This window comes from Cardiocondyla obscurior, linkage group LG05, assembly GCF_019399895.1.
Source record: "Cardiocondyla obscurior isolate alpha-2009 linkage group LG05, Cobs3.1, whole genome shotgun sequence".
Taxonomy (NCBI): domain Eukaryota; kingdom Metazoa; phylum Arthropoda; class Insecta; order Hymenoptera; family Formicidae; genus Cardiocondyla; species Cardiocondyla obscurior.
In genome coordinates this window covers 4,382,828-4,398,854 of record NC_091868.1, presented here as the reverse complement: position 1 = coordinate 4,398,854, position 16,027 = coordinate 4,382,828, and the positions used below count along the sequence as shown (strand labels likewise).

General features: G+C 38.8%; 1 protein-coding gene across 1 annotated transcript; it reads left to right on the top strand.

The window, feature by feature from the left end:
• Positions 1–14,203: 14,203 nt before the first annotated feature.
• On the top strand, positions 14,204–14,757 carry LOC139102788 (uncharacterized). The gene is made up of 2 exons (XM_070656931.1): positions 14,204–14,402; positions 14,486–14,757. Exons 1-2 carry the CDS (start codon positions 14,204–14,206, stop codon positions 14,755–14,757), a joined length of 471 nt encoding a protein of 156 aa, XP_070513032.1.
• The last annotated feature ends 1,270 nt before the right edge of the window (positions 14,758–16,027 follow it).

The window sequence follows — 16,027 nt, the reverse complement described above, 5'->3', positions numbered from 1 at the left end:
AGCGTGCTAGCGACGAAGCCAGCCGTTCGGCACGCAAGTGCGGCGTGATCAACCGACTCGCTAAGTCGATGTATTAAATTTGCTCCTTGTTTTCTCGAACACAAAGAAACATTGCGTAGTGGAAAGTTAAAAAAATTATGAAACTTTTATAAATATGGAAGTTGATATTAAATAAATTAAAGAAAAATTTGTAGCGGACTATATTCAGTTTGTAACGAGATGCACGCGAGCACCTCGTTTCGACGAACAACAATTGGTCCGTGTACCGAACATCGTTCAGAGGGAACAGGGGCGCGGATCGTTCCGACTCTTTTTTAAGCACTCCAGTAATATTAACAGTGCCGCGAAAACACTGTATCGCGTACGGCTAAGTCCTCGTGATGGACTTAACCGAATGACGGCGAATAGCGCCGAGCATAGAAACCGCGTCGATTTTGTTGCCGCCGAGCAGGGCCGCAGCGAGCGCTGCAGTGCCGATCCCCGTTATCTCGGGCACCCCGGACCGCGATTTTTAGGGTATAAAATGGCGAGACTCGGAGATACCAGTACCAGTCTCCGACCTACCGAGGTAACACAGGTTCTCCGCTTGGTAAGATTCAGAGAAACCCAAAAGCCGCTTCAGTATAGGAGTCGAGAGTTCTCGGCCTCTGCTAAGAAGTTTTTAGCCGTAAATCGCTTCCTTTTCGCCAACTCTGACCTTTGGGTACCACTGGGAGGTAGGGCAAAGCGTGCTTTGCTTCCACTAGAAGTTCTTAGTTAATCAGTGGCTCCGGGGCCTGGAACGGCTCTCAACCGTTCGCCGGCTTTTCTTGAGCACGGAGTAACCCCCGGCATGGAGCGTACTCCGCCTCCGCCAAGCTTTAAAAAGAGAAACCTGTATAGAGATGAGTTTTACGATTATCAGTTTGCTACCGCCGAGATGATAATGCGGTTGTGCCGGTTACAATGGTTACGAAAGTGCGGGTGTTATTCCTTCTGATGAGAGCAAATCACACGGAGACAACGTGATATGCACGTGGCCGCGAGATGAGGTTACCGATAAGTTTCCCGGATGAGTTAACAATGAGTTAAAATCTGTCTATTTTTTGATCAATCGAGTTTGAAATGAAAACTTACCCCACGCGTAATTATATTGATTATCACGGGTATTAGGCTGCGAAGTCGGATGAGCTACTGAGCACGAGGTTCAAGACGCCTCGTGCTGCAGGATAATTTCTTCTTGATGATTCTGTCGATGAGTCTTCCAGATTTGCACACGGTGATGATTTTGATGAGTATGCACTAATAGACAAAGGGATGAGTTGAACAACGATGAGTAGAAAATCCTAAGAAAAGCACACTGCACTTTTGATGCACACGAGGCGATCTTCACACAGCAAGTGAGACAATGAATGAGACTCGAGTCGGCAACACCTTCGAGAATCGGAGGCGATAATCGAACGACGAATTGATATCGATCCGGGGTGATCAGCCACGAGGTGCTGCCCCGCGGCGGTAGCATAACTATTTAAGATGAAATTTTTTAACAGAAACCACCATTTAAAGTTAAAGCGGATTTTTATTTTCTTTTATGTATCTTGAAAAATGTTTTGTAATATATGTAACATTTATTTCTGTAATATAATGGTTATACGATGACCGATATTTAACAAAAACTATCTTTGACGAATCTACGTTCGGTGACGACTACTGACTCTTACAGACTGCAGACTGCTGCAGAGCTCGCTCTCTGACGCGTGTTTGCCCAAAAACAAAAACGCAGCGCGCGAAATATTCCTCCGCACGAAAAACCCGAGCCGTAGCACACACCAGGCACACACATATATACACGCATCTCTCATGCACTCTCATATTCTTACAATTAGAAATAGAAAAAATGTTTTATACAAAAATTTCATGGTAAAAACACTTCTATTTAATTGCAATATCAAAAGTTTTTTCAATACTAGTTGGAAAAAATTTTTTTTTAATAAAAAAAAACTGTTGTTTTAAATTTAATTATTGTCGTTAAATAAAAGTATTTTTACAATAAAACTTTTGTGTAATACATTTTTCGATATTTTAAATAATTTTTAAGATGAGCTCTTAGCATACTTTAAGGGGAAAGCCCATTTAGCAAGGTCAAAAAATCAATTTATTTTCATAAATATAGTTTTATTCTTCAAAAATATGTTCTTAAAGTTATAGATTGAAATTCGAAGTATTAACGAATCTACAACCGGTTTTACTGTTGCGCGTCACGCAAATAGGTAGGTATCTCAGTACGTTTTAAACGCGTTTATCTCGAATTATGTTTTCAACATTGGCGTTCAAAATAACTCAAAAAGTATACAATTAATTGACTTGTTTTTTTTTTTAATTTAAAGAAAAAAATTGTTTATTGATTGAAGCTAAATAATCAATAAAAAAGTTAATTTTTAATATTTATTTTGCAGGTCTAACAAGTAACACTAGGAAATTGTTATAAGCGATTTTTCTGAAACTTGGCATACAAATAGTACATGGAAAACTATTAGACACGTATTTTTTTATATCGGCTCAAAAGCCGTTTAGACGGTAGCAATCACCCTTATTGGTTTTGAGGATTGGTTCGACTATTTTATGAATTATTTTTAAGATTGTTGCGAAATCAGACAACTAAAGGTGCGATTTCACGCAGCTAAGCAAAGCTGGCGTTATACCTCCACTCCTATCAATTTTAACTGAAGTGGCATTCTAGCGAAGACCGCTCAAAGTTCGACTGAGTCCAACTTTCAGCTTTATTCAGCCCATTAAGAATTCTTACTTACCCGGGGAAGTTTCTGAACGCAGCCCAGCATTTCGTTGATAAATTTAAAAATAAATGTTAGCAAAGTGTCTTTATTTTACTATCTTATTAACCAGCATTACATTTATTCTTTCAAAATAGGATGATCGGTGCCGTAATTAAATCTAATATTTACTTTTAAAACGTTAAATTGCCTTTTGTTGTATAATAGAGATTGTTGTATAATAGAAATTGAGGATGTAATTCAAGAAATTTTATACGTGACGAGTCCATGGTATACTAATTAAGTTCGAGGAATATCGACGTTACTGGGGCGATCACATATGGCACGTACCATGATAATCCCAGTGAGAATTAAAAATTGAAATGATATTAATCAAATCGACATCAAAACCATATATCATTTTGATAGCATTGATATCAAATCGATCTCAAATTGCAATTTAATTTCTTACTGGGACAATTTTATCGTTTAAAGAAGTAAATATATATAATTTTCGCTCTATTAAGAAAAAAATTTATCTGAAATCATTCTTCGACGTTTCCAAATATGTGAGCAAATAGGAACATTAACGTTGCATTTTAAATAATTTTAAATACCATTAATATTGCATTTTAAATAATTTTAAATACCATCGATTCCGCTGTATTTAAACATTCGAGAGCGATAAAAAAAATCGATCGTTAATTATATTTTACATTAAAATAAATAAAATGGCTAAATATTATAGCACTTGTTATGGCTATACGACGTTTTCTAATTTTTTTGCAATAGTAATTGCCATTATATGTTCGACATGTCTTCGGTATTCATTTTTTTATTTAATAATTTCGGCTATGATTCAAGTCACGCCAAATGATACAAAGCCAGCGAAGCTTCGCTACATGAAAACGTAGTAGGCGTTAGCTTTAGCTTTTTAACGCTGGCTTTGCGTTGCGGTAAAGTAAGGGTACAATGCCAGCTTTGCTTAGCTGCGTGAAATCGCATCTTAAGTGTTTTTGCGATCGCGGATAACGAATTTGAAGCCCGTTTTTCTAAATTTAAAATGGCGGATTCAATATGGCGAGAAGTCCGTATGGATATAACAAATCGGGGTGCTCTTTGAACGTAATTCCCTTTGCCTCTCACAAATTAGGGTGCTTTTTAAACGTGAGTCTCCTTGCTTCTCACAAATTAGGGTACTCTTTGAACGTAATTCCCCTTGCCTCTCACAAATTAGGGTGCTTTTTAAACGTGAGTCTCCTTGCTTCTCACAAATCGAGGTGCTTTTTGAACGTGAGTTCCTTTGCCTCTCACAAATTAAGATGCTTTTTAAACGTAAGTCCCTTTGCCTCTCACGAGTTGAGATACGTTTCGAATTGAAATACTTACAATTTAAATTTAGTGCAATAATGTGCAGAATTAACGTTTGTTATGACAAAAAAGTGCTGCATGCACATTAATATCATACACCAATCACATTTAATTATTGCAATATTATTGCATAGTTCACATGTGCAATTGCAATTTTTCTAACAGAAATTTTCAGGGGTTTCGCATTTGTCAGGTTTTTTTGCAATATACCCACACTTCCATCAAGCGTATCGAAATATATTCTTGAATCAGAGGGAGAAAAACTGGTTATGAATTAAAGACTATATTTTGAGGATGTTATTTCTTAAATGTAAATTTACATCATAGTTATACAGCATAACAATACCAAAAATTGTTTAAAAAAATTCTTTTAAGGTCTAAAAGTGTAAACATCCAGCGATTGAATTAAACCAATGGTTTCAGCGGAAATTGTAAAAATTTGGACGTTTTTATTATTTTTATCAATATTGTCGAACTTTTTTTCAGTCTGGCCAGTCCAGGAATCTAAAAAAAGAACAGAGTTTTTCTCCAGTGTTTGGTAGAAAAAAAGTTTGTGAACCAATTATTGGCAAGGTCGGATGATAGTTTGCCTGATTTTGATACAAATACGATAATTTTGTTTGCTTTGTACAAAGTTTTCTCAACGATTGGTCCAAATTTACCACTAGTATCTTGTAGGACTATTAATAAAGGGGATTTTAAATCTTCGTTGGCAAAAATGATTGGTTGAATAGTGTAGCTGTGCGTTGCAGAATTCAAACATTGCGCTAAGCGCTCGACTTTTAATGATCTTTTTAAAGCAAGCGTACGACCTGTATGCGTTTCTAAATTGAACCCCGATTGATCGGAATTATAACAATTGTTTTCACCTACCAACATAATCTCTAATTTTACTTTAGAAACAAACTGGCTTGATGCTTGAAATGATTTTTTCTTTGACAATATTTATTTTTTAGTCACAAATTTATTTATCTTTCTCGATACAATTTCATGATTTACTTTAAATTTATGTACCCAAAATGGAAGCAGTGAATAATGTCGGTGTCAAATTGATTTCATCTTTAGCTCGTAAAGCACATTTTTTTATATCATCGTCATGAATAGGTAGCGATTTTTCAGAGACAATTTTAAATTGATCCAGAACATACTTTAAAATTTGTAATAATTTTTTATTTCTCGTGCTACCTTCTTTAATTTGTACCTTTTATCTATACAATGACTTCAAAATAGAAACGTGCTTAAATCTGTGCTACTGTTTTTAAAGGCAAAGCTTTTGTCTTTCCGGAACGCCAAAATTGTACAACCCTCGATTTATATTCGATATCAATATCGATTATTGCTTAAGATAAATATAAAAATGAGAAGAGACGAAACGGTTAGAACGCGAGAACAAAAAACTTGTAACAAAGAAATGTATTAAATGCGAAGTCATTATTGTGACAACTAGTTCGGGTGAACGATCGCTGTAACCGACGCGAGATCGAACTTAGGCCAGAAAATTAGCGAGGAGATGTGCGGAACGCATATAAATAGATCCGCGGTTGTCTAAAAAGGAGCATTAGTCTTCAAGTTACAAAAAAAGGACGACAATTATCACGAGAGAAATTTTAATGACTTTTTGACTTCAGTACGCGGGTGTTTCACTTAATTTTGGTCGAGTTCTGTAAACTGGTTCGCACCATAGTCTTAATAGAAAGACGATAAAATAAAGGCGATACAAAGAAAAAAGATTTTTTAATAATTTACTACACCTACACGAGACTCTCCTATACATCCACGGGCGGACCTGTGTATCGTCAACAAATTTTGGTCCTTCGAGCCGGACTCCATTCCGGAAAAGGCGACCAGGGAAAGACGAGACCAGACAACGCCGGAGAGCGACGTGAGGATCAATCTACACTAGAGAGAGACAGAGACTCGGATCGGCGTGGACCACGGACGAGAGGAGGTGACGAGAGCAACGCAGCTGGGTCACAGCCGGGTCACGATCGACGAGACGACGACGATTCCGGGTAGGGTAAGCTGTGTAGGAACTGCACCAATTGCTATTTAAATTTATTTTGACGATTGTAAGACATAACGCTCGGGGTTAGCGGAATTGCAATAGAGTTGAGCACATCGAGCGACAGTAATTAACCGAGACATGTCGACCGCTACGAACGATCACGCTAGCGGTTCGACGTCCGACTCTGCGGCGTTAGAAAACGCGAATATTGCGCGGGCATTAGCGCAATTGAAAAAGCGGCGTGTCACTTTAAAGAGTGCATGTACGCGGATCGAATCTTACGCAAACGGCATTCGGGTTGTCGACGAAGACGTGCAAGCGCAGGCGAGAGAGCGGCGTGCTCGTTTATCTGGATATTGGAACGAATATCACGAATTACAGTCGTGCATCGAAGATTTGGACGCGACGGAGGACAAAGATAGATAATCGTTCGAAGTTGCTTATTACACCGTGGCCGCGAAATTAGACCGCTTGAGTCGATCTGCCGTTGTGGCGACGTCCGCGCGATCGACGCCGACACAAGGCGGTAGCACGGAAAACGGTGGCAAAGCGGTAAATCATGTACGCCTGCTAAAAATTAATATGCCGAGTTTTTCTGGCAAGTACGAGGAATGGTTCCCGTTCCATGACTCATTCCAAAAACTAATACACGACAATCCGACGTTAGTGGCTGTTGCGACGGTTTAATGATCCAGTATAGTAAAACGTTGATTCATCACTGAACAGAAGGTATCGAAAGAAATCTGGTTCTTCATTTAATCTCTATAAATCCCTGTGCGCGACGGTACGCGACGCGTGATCACGCTCGCGTCACTTAATTGCCGGGACCAACCTGACTAGGGTGTCGCGTAATGTGGGAGATAGTCCGTGAAAAAAAGGAGAAAGATATAAACCAGGTTTAAACAACAGTCAAAGAAAAACAATGTAATTGATTCACATAAAATTACAATTCTATCCGGATCGAAAGAAAATAATTACAACGCTCGGAAATCTTGTTGTTGCCGATAATTAGCCGCAGATCGACCCGACGGAAATCTTGATAGGTTTCTAAACAGGAAACCTCCGCGATACGGAGATCTTGACAAGATGGCAAACGTGAGGCGGCTTGGCAATCGCGAACCCGTATTGTTCCAAAAATTAAATGCAAGCACGACGTGCCGAATTTTGATTTAGTTGAATTACACTGACTTAAAAACGAACTCGACGGAGTCGGAGTCGCACAGATGATTCAAAATTTGCAAAGAATAACGAGGCTCAACGGTGAACGGTTGTCACGTTTCGCGAGAGAGCTCTAATGCGACTGACTCGAGACGAGCTAACGAAACGCGAACTTCGCGAAAACGGACACGCGCAAGCCGCATAGCTTACCTGAAAACAACCGCGAAAACATGCGTGAATTATACGTGTCAGGCGACCACGGAATGTCCTGCTGTTCCTCGATCGTACGCAACATATCTAAGTATATGCGCGTACAAGCCCAATGACAAAAGTTAATGCGGTTCTGCATATCTTGTTGGTATAATGCATGAGTCAGTGTGATATAGTACGGATGATATCAAGCAGCTCGTAGAACTCTATGTGCCGTACTGCGTGGAATACCTAAATCGCGTTCAGTATCAAGTGAACTAATATAAGGATTTATGTGTGTTAATGCTAAAGTAGCAATACTTCGAGAGTCGTCTAATAAAGAAACCTCGCGAAGTAGAAAATTCAAAAAAATCTAAAACTTTGCACACATTTAAGGGTCAATATTAGATAAATTAAAAAAGTAATATTAGGTGCGAATATTCGGTTTTAAGGGGTGAAACCACACCTTAAAATTAATACCGCCTGATACTTTTTTGGATATATCTCGAAAACTATTTGAAATATAAAAAAATGTTTCATACAAAAGTTTTATGGTAAAAATAGTTTTATTTAATTGCAGTAATAGTAGTAGTAGTAGTAGTAGTAGTAAAATATTAGTGGGTGTGACTGCGAGAGTCCCTTTCGGCCACCTAGATCCTTTGGATCTTTTGCGACTCCTCACTGTTTCACCGAGGGTGTATTTTTGTCTTCAGCCCAGCATGATCTTCCAGGCTTATCAGACTGTTCACCCTCGCTTCTTTGAGCTGTCTCGGGTCCGTAAACATTTTTCCCCAGGATAGGTATCTTTTTAGTGTTAGTATTGGACAGCGACACAAAATGTGTAAGCTGTCCTCGTTTTCTTCCTCGCATAGTCTGCATTTGCTATGCTCTACTATGCCTAGATTAGGGAGATGTGCCCTGACGGTTCCGTGTCCTGTTAATAGGCCGATCCCTGCTCTCAGTTTCTGTCTGCTCATTGCCAAAAGTTCTTTCGTTCTCTCTGGTTTGAGTTGTTCCATTAGAAGCTTTGCTTGCCGGCATCTTGGTTCGTTTTTCCACGCCTCCCGGTGCCTTTTCTCAAGCAGCCCCCTGATAATTCTTTTTCCTATGACAAAGGGGATGTACGGTCGTGGTCAGAAAGGTTGCAACAGTAACGAAGTTAGGAACACGATTCTAGAAACAGACTGAGAACCGCTACTTTTCCTCATACAAATGATTAGATGTGAATCTGTTTAATGTGCATATACGCGATGTAGTATAAATTAAAATGACAAATATAAAAGCTCATTACATTGCGTAAATGCAAATAATTGTAAGTAAACAAATAATTTTCTCAATATAGTTAAATAAATTTTTACGTTTCTTGTAAAATTTACTTTATTATTAATCAAACATTAAACTTTATTTATTTATTTAACAAAAAAAAAATAATAAAAAAATATAATAACATAAAAAAATATTTAAGAAATATTATAACATATATAACTAATAGCAATGGAATTTAATTGAAAAATATAATTATAAGTGCAACAGATGGCTTTTATTGCACAAACTCTTTCATACAACATTTAATTCCACTCTTATCCGTATTAAACACTTTTCCGTCCAAAAAATAACATTCCACTCATCATTTTATACTACATGTTTAAATGCGAAAGCCATCCGCTGCTAATTAATTATAATGTGTCGTTAACAACTCTCTTTCTGCTGATTTATGATAGAATATTCCATTTTCTTGCCGTTGCCGACATATGGTGCGTGCCGAACAATTTAGTTTCAAGTATAGCTTTTACTTGTAATATATAAACTTTTTGCTAAGCAAGAAGAATATTTGAAATATCAAACTAGCTTAAGAATTAAGTTTAAAAACTCCTTTTTTATATCAATCAAAAGATAAAAAATCAAAATTTTTTCTACAATTGTATTTTCTTCTGCATCTGTTGTGCATTTTGTTTCAAAATTTTATATACAGTTGTTCTCTAAAAAAATTGCAGATTATTTAATCAACAGAAATTCTTTTTATTAAAAAATCTTTTTAACTAAATAGAAAATAAAAAAATAATAACAAATAAAAATTTAATTAATATGTTTTAATATAACATAAACAATTTTTTTTTCTTACTTAAACATAAAAAAATTTAATTACTATTATTAATGAAGAATTTACATTTACATTACACAGCTCATTGTCAGATATTTCGGTCATATCGAAGTCCGAATTACTATAAGCAATAACATTCTCATCGTTTTTTAAAGAACACAGTTAAGAAAAAACAAAAAAGAAAAAAAAGACATTATATAAAATAACATATTGATTTATTATATTGTAATAAAAATAACAAATTAATTTATTAATATTATAATAAATAATAAAAAAATGCCAGCACCCACTTTTCAAGAAGTACGAGGGGAAATTATTGCATATAACGATGCGGGCTACAATATGAGCGAAATATCTGAGATGTGTTATGTAAATGTAAGTTCTTCATTAATAATAGAAATTAAATTTTTTTATGGTTAAGTAAGAAAACAAAATTGTTTATATTATAATAAAAAATATTAATTTAATTTTTATTTGTTATTATTTTTTTATTTTCTGTTTAAATAAAAAATTTTTTTAATAAAAAGAGTTTCTGTTGATTAAATAATCTGCAATTTTTTCAGAGAACGACTGTATATAGAATTTTAAAGCAAAAAGAAATTTATGGGCACGTAAATCCGAGGCCAATACCCGGTCGGCCTAAATGCACAACAGATGCAGAGGAGAATTTAATAGTAGAAGAAATTCGTCTAAATAATTTTCAATCATCAAGTCAAGTATGTATTAATAATAACATTAATAAGGAATTATTTAAATATATTACAATTTCGATTTTTTATCTTTTCATGGATATAAAAAAAAAGTTTTTAAACTTAATTCTTAAGCTAGTTTAATACTTCAAATATTCTTTTTGCTTAGCAAAAAGTTATTACTTTTTATATATTACAGGTAAAAGCTACATTTGCATTAAATTGTTCTGCGCGCACTATTCGTCGGCGATGGCAGGAAAATGGGATACTCCATCATAAGGAGCAGCGGATGGCTTTTGCACTCGAACATTTAGTATGGAATGATGAGTGGAACGTCACAATTTTTTCAGACGAAAAAGTAATTAGTACGGATGAGAGTGGAAGAATGACGTTGTGGAGAACGAGAGGACAAAGGTACGTCGAGAAAAATATTCGTTTTCGGCAACGATGTGGGCGCATTACATTAGGATTTTGGGGATGTATGACTTCGCTGGGTCCTGGTCCGTTAGTGCAGACGACACCACACATGAACAGCGAAGAATACATCCGCATATTATCGAATGTAATGATGCCATTCGTTGCAGAAACATTTCCCGACGTACCTTTTGTGAATTTCGTTCAAGACAACTCAGGAGTGCATCGAGCGAGAGTTGTCCAGGAGTGGCTGGCTACACAACCCAACAATAAGACGTTGAACTGGCCAGCCAAATCTCCGGATATGAATGTAATTGAAAACCTTTGGGGCATTATGGTGCAAGAATGGAACCCTCAGGTCCCGCGAAATCGCGAATTATTAGCTCAACATATAATAACTTAATGGGAGAATCTGTGCGCAAGACCTGAGTTGTTTCAAAATTTGGTTGCATCTATGCCCCGAAGGTTGAATGCAGTGATAGAAGCAAATGGAAGTGCTACGAGATGCTAATTATTTTGCATGATGTTTGAATGTGATGAAGGACAACTCTTGGAATGACTGGTTAATTATTTGAATGATAGGAAATTAAATGTTGTATAAATGTTGTATGAAAGAGTTTACACAATAAAAGCCATCCGCTGCACTTATTACAGTTATATTTTTATTATTGTTAATTTTTAGTTTTTTACGTTTAGTTTTCGTTTTCGTTTATTTTTCATGTTAATTTAAATTTTTCTTTATGATGTGCTTTTTAATTATAAATATATTATTTTTATAAAAATGTTATGTTAAAAAATGTTTAAAAAAGTTAATAAAGTTAAATGTTAAATGTTAATGTTAAAAATTAATAAAGTTAAATGTTTATTTTATAATTAAATGTATTTTACATATTAAAAAAAAAACGCAAAAATTTATTTAAATAAAAATATAATTATTTATTTGCTTATAATTATTTGGATTTATATAATTTTATTAATATATTAAGCAACGCGATGCGTCTTTACATTTAATATTTTAATTTATACTACACCGTATATATGCTCGTTAAACAGCTTCATATCGTATTCATTGCGCATAAGTAAAAGTAGCGGTTCGCATTCTGCTTCCTTATGTGCGTTCTTAAAATCATAAAAATCGGAAGGTGTTGCAACCTTTCTGACCACGACCGTACACTTCCCGCCCTGCAGGTTTCATTAAAGTTCCCTGCTTGGCAAGTTCGTCAGCCACCTCATTACCATGTATGACCTGGTGTCCAAAAATTTATACCAGGTGACTTTGTTTGTCACCCCCAGTTTGCTTATTGCCCTCATACAGCTCCAGACCGTCATTGATTCCGTGCTTTGTTTTGCTAGGTCATTGATTACTGCTCTGCTATCAGAGCAGATGTATATTCTTTTGCTGTTTGTTTGGTCAATAATTTGTATTCGCGCACACTCGGTGATTGCTGTTACCTCGGTTTGAAAAACCATGGCGTACTCTCCAAGAGACAGGCTAAATCTATGTTTCCTCGTGGGTCCATAAATTTTTGCCCCATGGCAGTTATTTTTTCCCGAGCCGTCTGTAAACCATACATCAGGTCCCAGTCCGATCAGGAAGTGTTGCTTTACTCCATTGTTCCCTGAAAGGTATAAGTACCTCTGCGGTTCTCCCTTCTTGATATTTCCTGGAGATTCTATCTTGTTTATTCGTGAAAGGAAGACTGTTCAGGAAACCGAGCGCCGTATGGCCAATCCTAGTGTCCCTCTACTCCCCCTGACAGTGTAATCTATATGCAGTTTGTCTGGCGTTGTGAATGATTAGCTAGTCCAGAGGGTAAATACACAGCGCCACTTGTAGTGCCGCCGTGGGTGTAGTTTTTTTGAGTTCCTTCTGCAACTCTCAGCTAACTTCCCTGTATGCTCTTCATTAGATTCTTCGTCGTCACCTTTTCCACTTTGGGTCACCATATCACTGCTGCATATGTAAGCCTGAGTAATAGCACGGCCTTGTACAGTCATAGTGCCACCCTCGGCTTCAGGTTCCAGGATATTCCTAATGCTTTTCTACAAGCCCAGAAAGCCGTGTAGAACTTCTTTCTTTTATCCTCCAGATATAGTTTCCAGTTTAATTTCGTATCCAGTAAAACTCCTAGGTATTTCACTGAAATTACGTAGTTCAGTTCCTTCCCCCACAGTTTTAGAGGCCCGATGGGTTCCGGGTTGTATTTTTTGGTGAATATTATGGCTGAGGTCTTCTCGGAATTAACCGTCAGTCCCTTAGCCTGGCACCAGTTTTGTGTGATCTTAAGTGCTTTGTCTATGAGCTCCCCAAGGATCGATAGAAATTTCCCCCTTGCTATTATGGCTATGTCGTCTGTATAGCCATAAGTGAGGACTCCCGCTGCTTCTAGTTTGTTTAGCAGCTCATTTACCACAATGCTCCACAGCAGTAGAGAAAGCACTCCTCCCTGTGGGCATTCTTTTTTGGGTGTTACTTGCACTGAGACTCCCTCATGCTCGACGTTCAGCTTCCTGTTCGCAAGCATACTTTAAGTCCAGTCAATCAGTGCCTCTGATATACCATGTTTGGTCAGTGTTTCTTGTATCACCTTGTACGAGGTGCTATCGAAAGCTCCCTCGATGTCCAAGAAGACCCCCAATGCGTAGCTCTTGTCCTCCAACTGACTCTCTATCCGTCCCACTAGTCGGTGCAGTGCCGTTTCTCTCGACCTGCCCTCTCTGTAGGCGTATTGACAGGGGGCCAGCGAGTGTTGGATCAGTGGCTCTCTTTTCAGATATCCATCAACCAGCTTCTCCAGTGTTTTTAATACAAAGAAGGTCAGGCTGATGGGTCTGTAATCTTTGGCAATAATGTGCCCGTTTCTCTCTGGCTTGGGTATGAAAACTACTCTAGTTCTTCCCCATGCTTTCAGAACATATCTCTGAGCTATGCTAGCTCTAAGTATCTTTGTTAGTCGTCCCATCAGCACCTCCTGTCCCTTTTGTAATAGGGCCAGGAATATACCGTCTGGTCCCGCTGCTTTGTAAGGGCCGAATGGGTTTACTGCCTATTCTATCCCCTTGGGATACACGATTTTGGCTGCAAGTGTCCATTCCCTGAGCTCATAGATTTTCCTGGGCTTTTTTTCCTTGTAGCCTGTCTTATTTAGTCTCATTTGAAAACCCGGAAAGTGGACTTTCATTAAGTGTTTTAGTGTGCTTTGCACGTTGTTCGTATAATCGCCATTTGGTAGCTTTATACAGCCCAAATGCGGTTTATTATTTATGGTAAAAATTTTGCTCAGTCTCGAGGCTTCTGCTGTTTCGTCGATATTTTCGCAATAATCCCTCCAGCTTTTGCGCTTGGCTTTGGTGATGGCTTTGCTGTATTCCCTTTGGGCTTGTCTAAAGTTCTTCTAGTGAGCAGCTCGTTCAGTACTTTTTGCCTTATTGAAGAGATGTCTCGTGGTCAACCTGAGCTTTCGGATTCTCGAGGTTCCGGCGATTTCGTGATTACATTCGTTTCGCGTGGTCGTAAATTTTCATAATGGAGAAACTGTTGCGAGATCAGCTGGATCTTGAAGGACGCATGAGCCGTACGATAGCTAATCTTAAAAAATTGGGCGCGAAGCGAATCAATGCCGCGCTGATCAAAGCATCAATTCAATCGTTAAATGAGAAATGGAAGAAGTTTGAAGAGCACCATGAGAAGCTTTGCCACGAGCATTGGGAGGAACTCCGAACAAGTGAGTACCACCAGTCTAATGCCTTGGACAGGGCAGAAGAAACCTTCTTGAGTCAAAAGGCTGATTTGATGATATGGAGGAAGCCCTAGAGAGGGGTCAAAGACATGAAGCTGCGCCGAAGACAGTAGTGCAGGACCCAGCTCAAGCGCCATTACCAAAAGTGCACATTCCGGCATTTTTGAAGCGCTACGAAGATTGGCTAGAGTTTCGAGATCTGTTCCAGTTGCTCATTATAGACAACCTCACGGTGTCCGACGTATCTCGATTTCATTATCTCAAATCAAGTTTAAAGGGCGATGCTCAGCAGCTCTTACGACAATACCAGCTGACCGCAGAAAACTTCGCTCCTGCTTGAAAAGCGTTATACGAGTTTTACGAGAACAAAAGATTGCTCGTTCGGTCTTTTTTCCCCAGTTACACAGCGTTGCCAAAAATAAAAGCCGAGTCGGCCAGCGACTTATGCAAGCTGTACCACGCCATGACTGGGACTGTGAGTTCATTGGCGAGTATTAACCGCCCCATCACTTCTAGCAAAGATCTATTCGTCTTCATCACGGTAAAGATGCTCGACGCCAAATCTCGGAAGAAGTGGGAGTCCTTGACTGGCAAGAGTACTGTCCCGCCTTCGTATGAGGATCTAATACGGTTCTTGGAAAAGCGGCTGCATACTCCGGAGATTTTGCGGCCGTAGAAGCCGTCCTCGGAAATCAGGGCCAGTGAGCGAGGAGGAAAATCTGTGAGAGCTCATCTTACACGCAAGGATTACGTAAAATCCGAACGGAAAAGGTGCTTCTTGTGCAGAAAGAATCACTTTGTGATGCTCTGCGTTCAAGAAGAAGAGCGCTGAAGACCGCAATGCGTTCGTTCTTGCTAATGGGGTGTGCTTGAATTGCTTAAGCAAACACAGGGTTGTCGACTGCCTGTCTCGGCGCACATGCACTGTGTGCGATAAGAAACATCACACAGCCTTGCATGATGCACGTCGCGCGCAGATTGGTGAGGGCCGTGAAGCTGCATCTGGTGCACTAGCTCACCAGGTATCTCAGGAACTCTACGAAAGGACTGCAGTACTTTTGGCCACAGCTCGTGTAGCCGTTCAAGATATGAATCCGACGTGACTCATCACGTCCGCGCGTTAGTAGATCAAGGATCAGAGACGTCGCTGGTGATGCAGAGTTTGATGCAACAGTTGAGGCTGCCGAGGGAGAGAGTGAGCGTTGCAATCTTTGGGGTTGGCGACCGGCAGACTAGAGTAGCCCGCGGCAGGGTTAATCTGCGGATTTCTTCGCTCTCTGGTGAGACTGATTTAAATATTCGCGTGGTAATAATGCCTAAATTGACTGTTTATGTCGGTTTGTCAAGTGCTGCCGTTCGCGAGTGGCCGCATCTCTGCGGTATAACGCTGGTTGACCGAGACTTTATGTCGAGCGAGAAACTTGAATTGATGCTCGGTGCAGATGTCTTTGCCGCGATTTTGCGACCGGGAATAGTGCAGGGAGGAAGAAAAAGCCGCTTGAACCCATCGCCCAGGAAACTAGTTTTGCTGGATCGTCTCCGGCCCGGTGAGACACGAGAAGTGCACTGTTGCAAGCAGTGGTATGAGTTACGCGATGGGTGATCCGTTG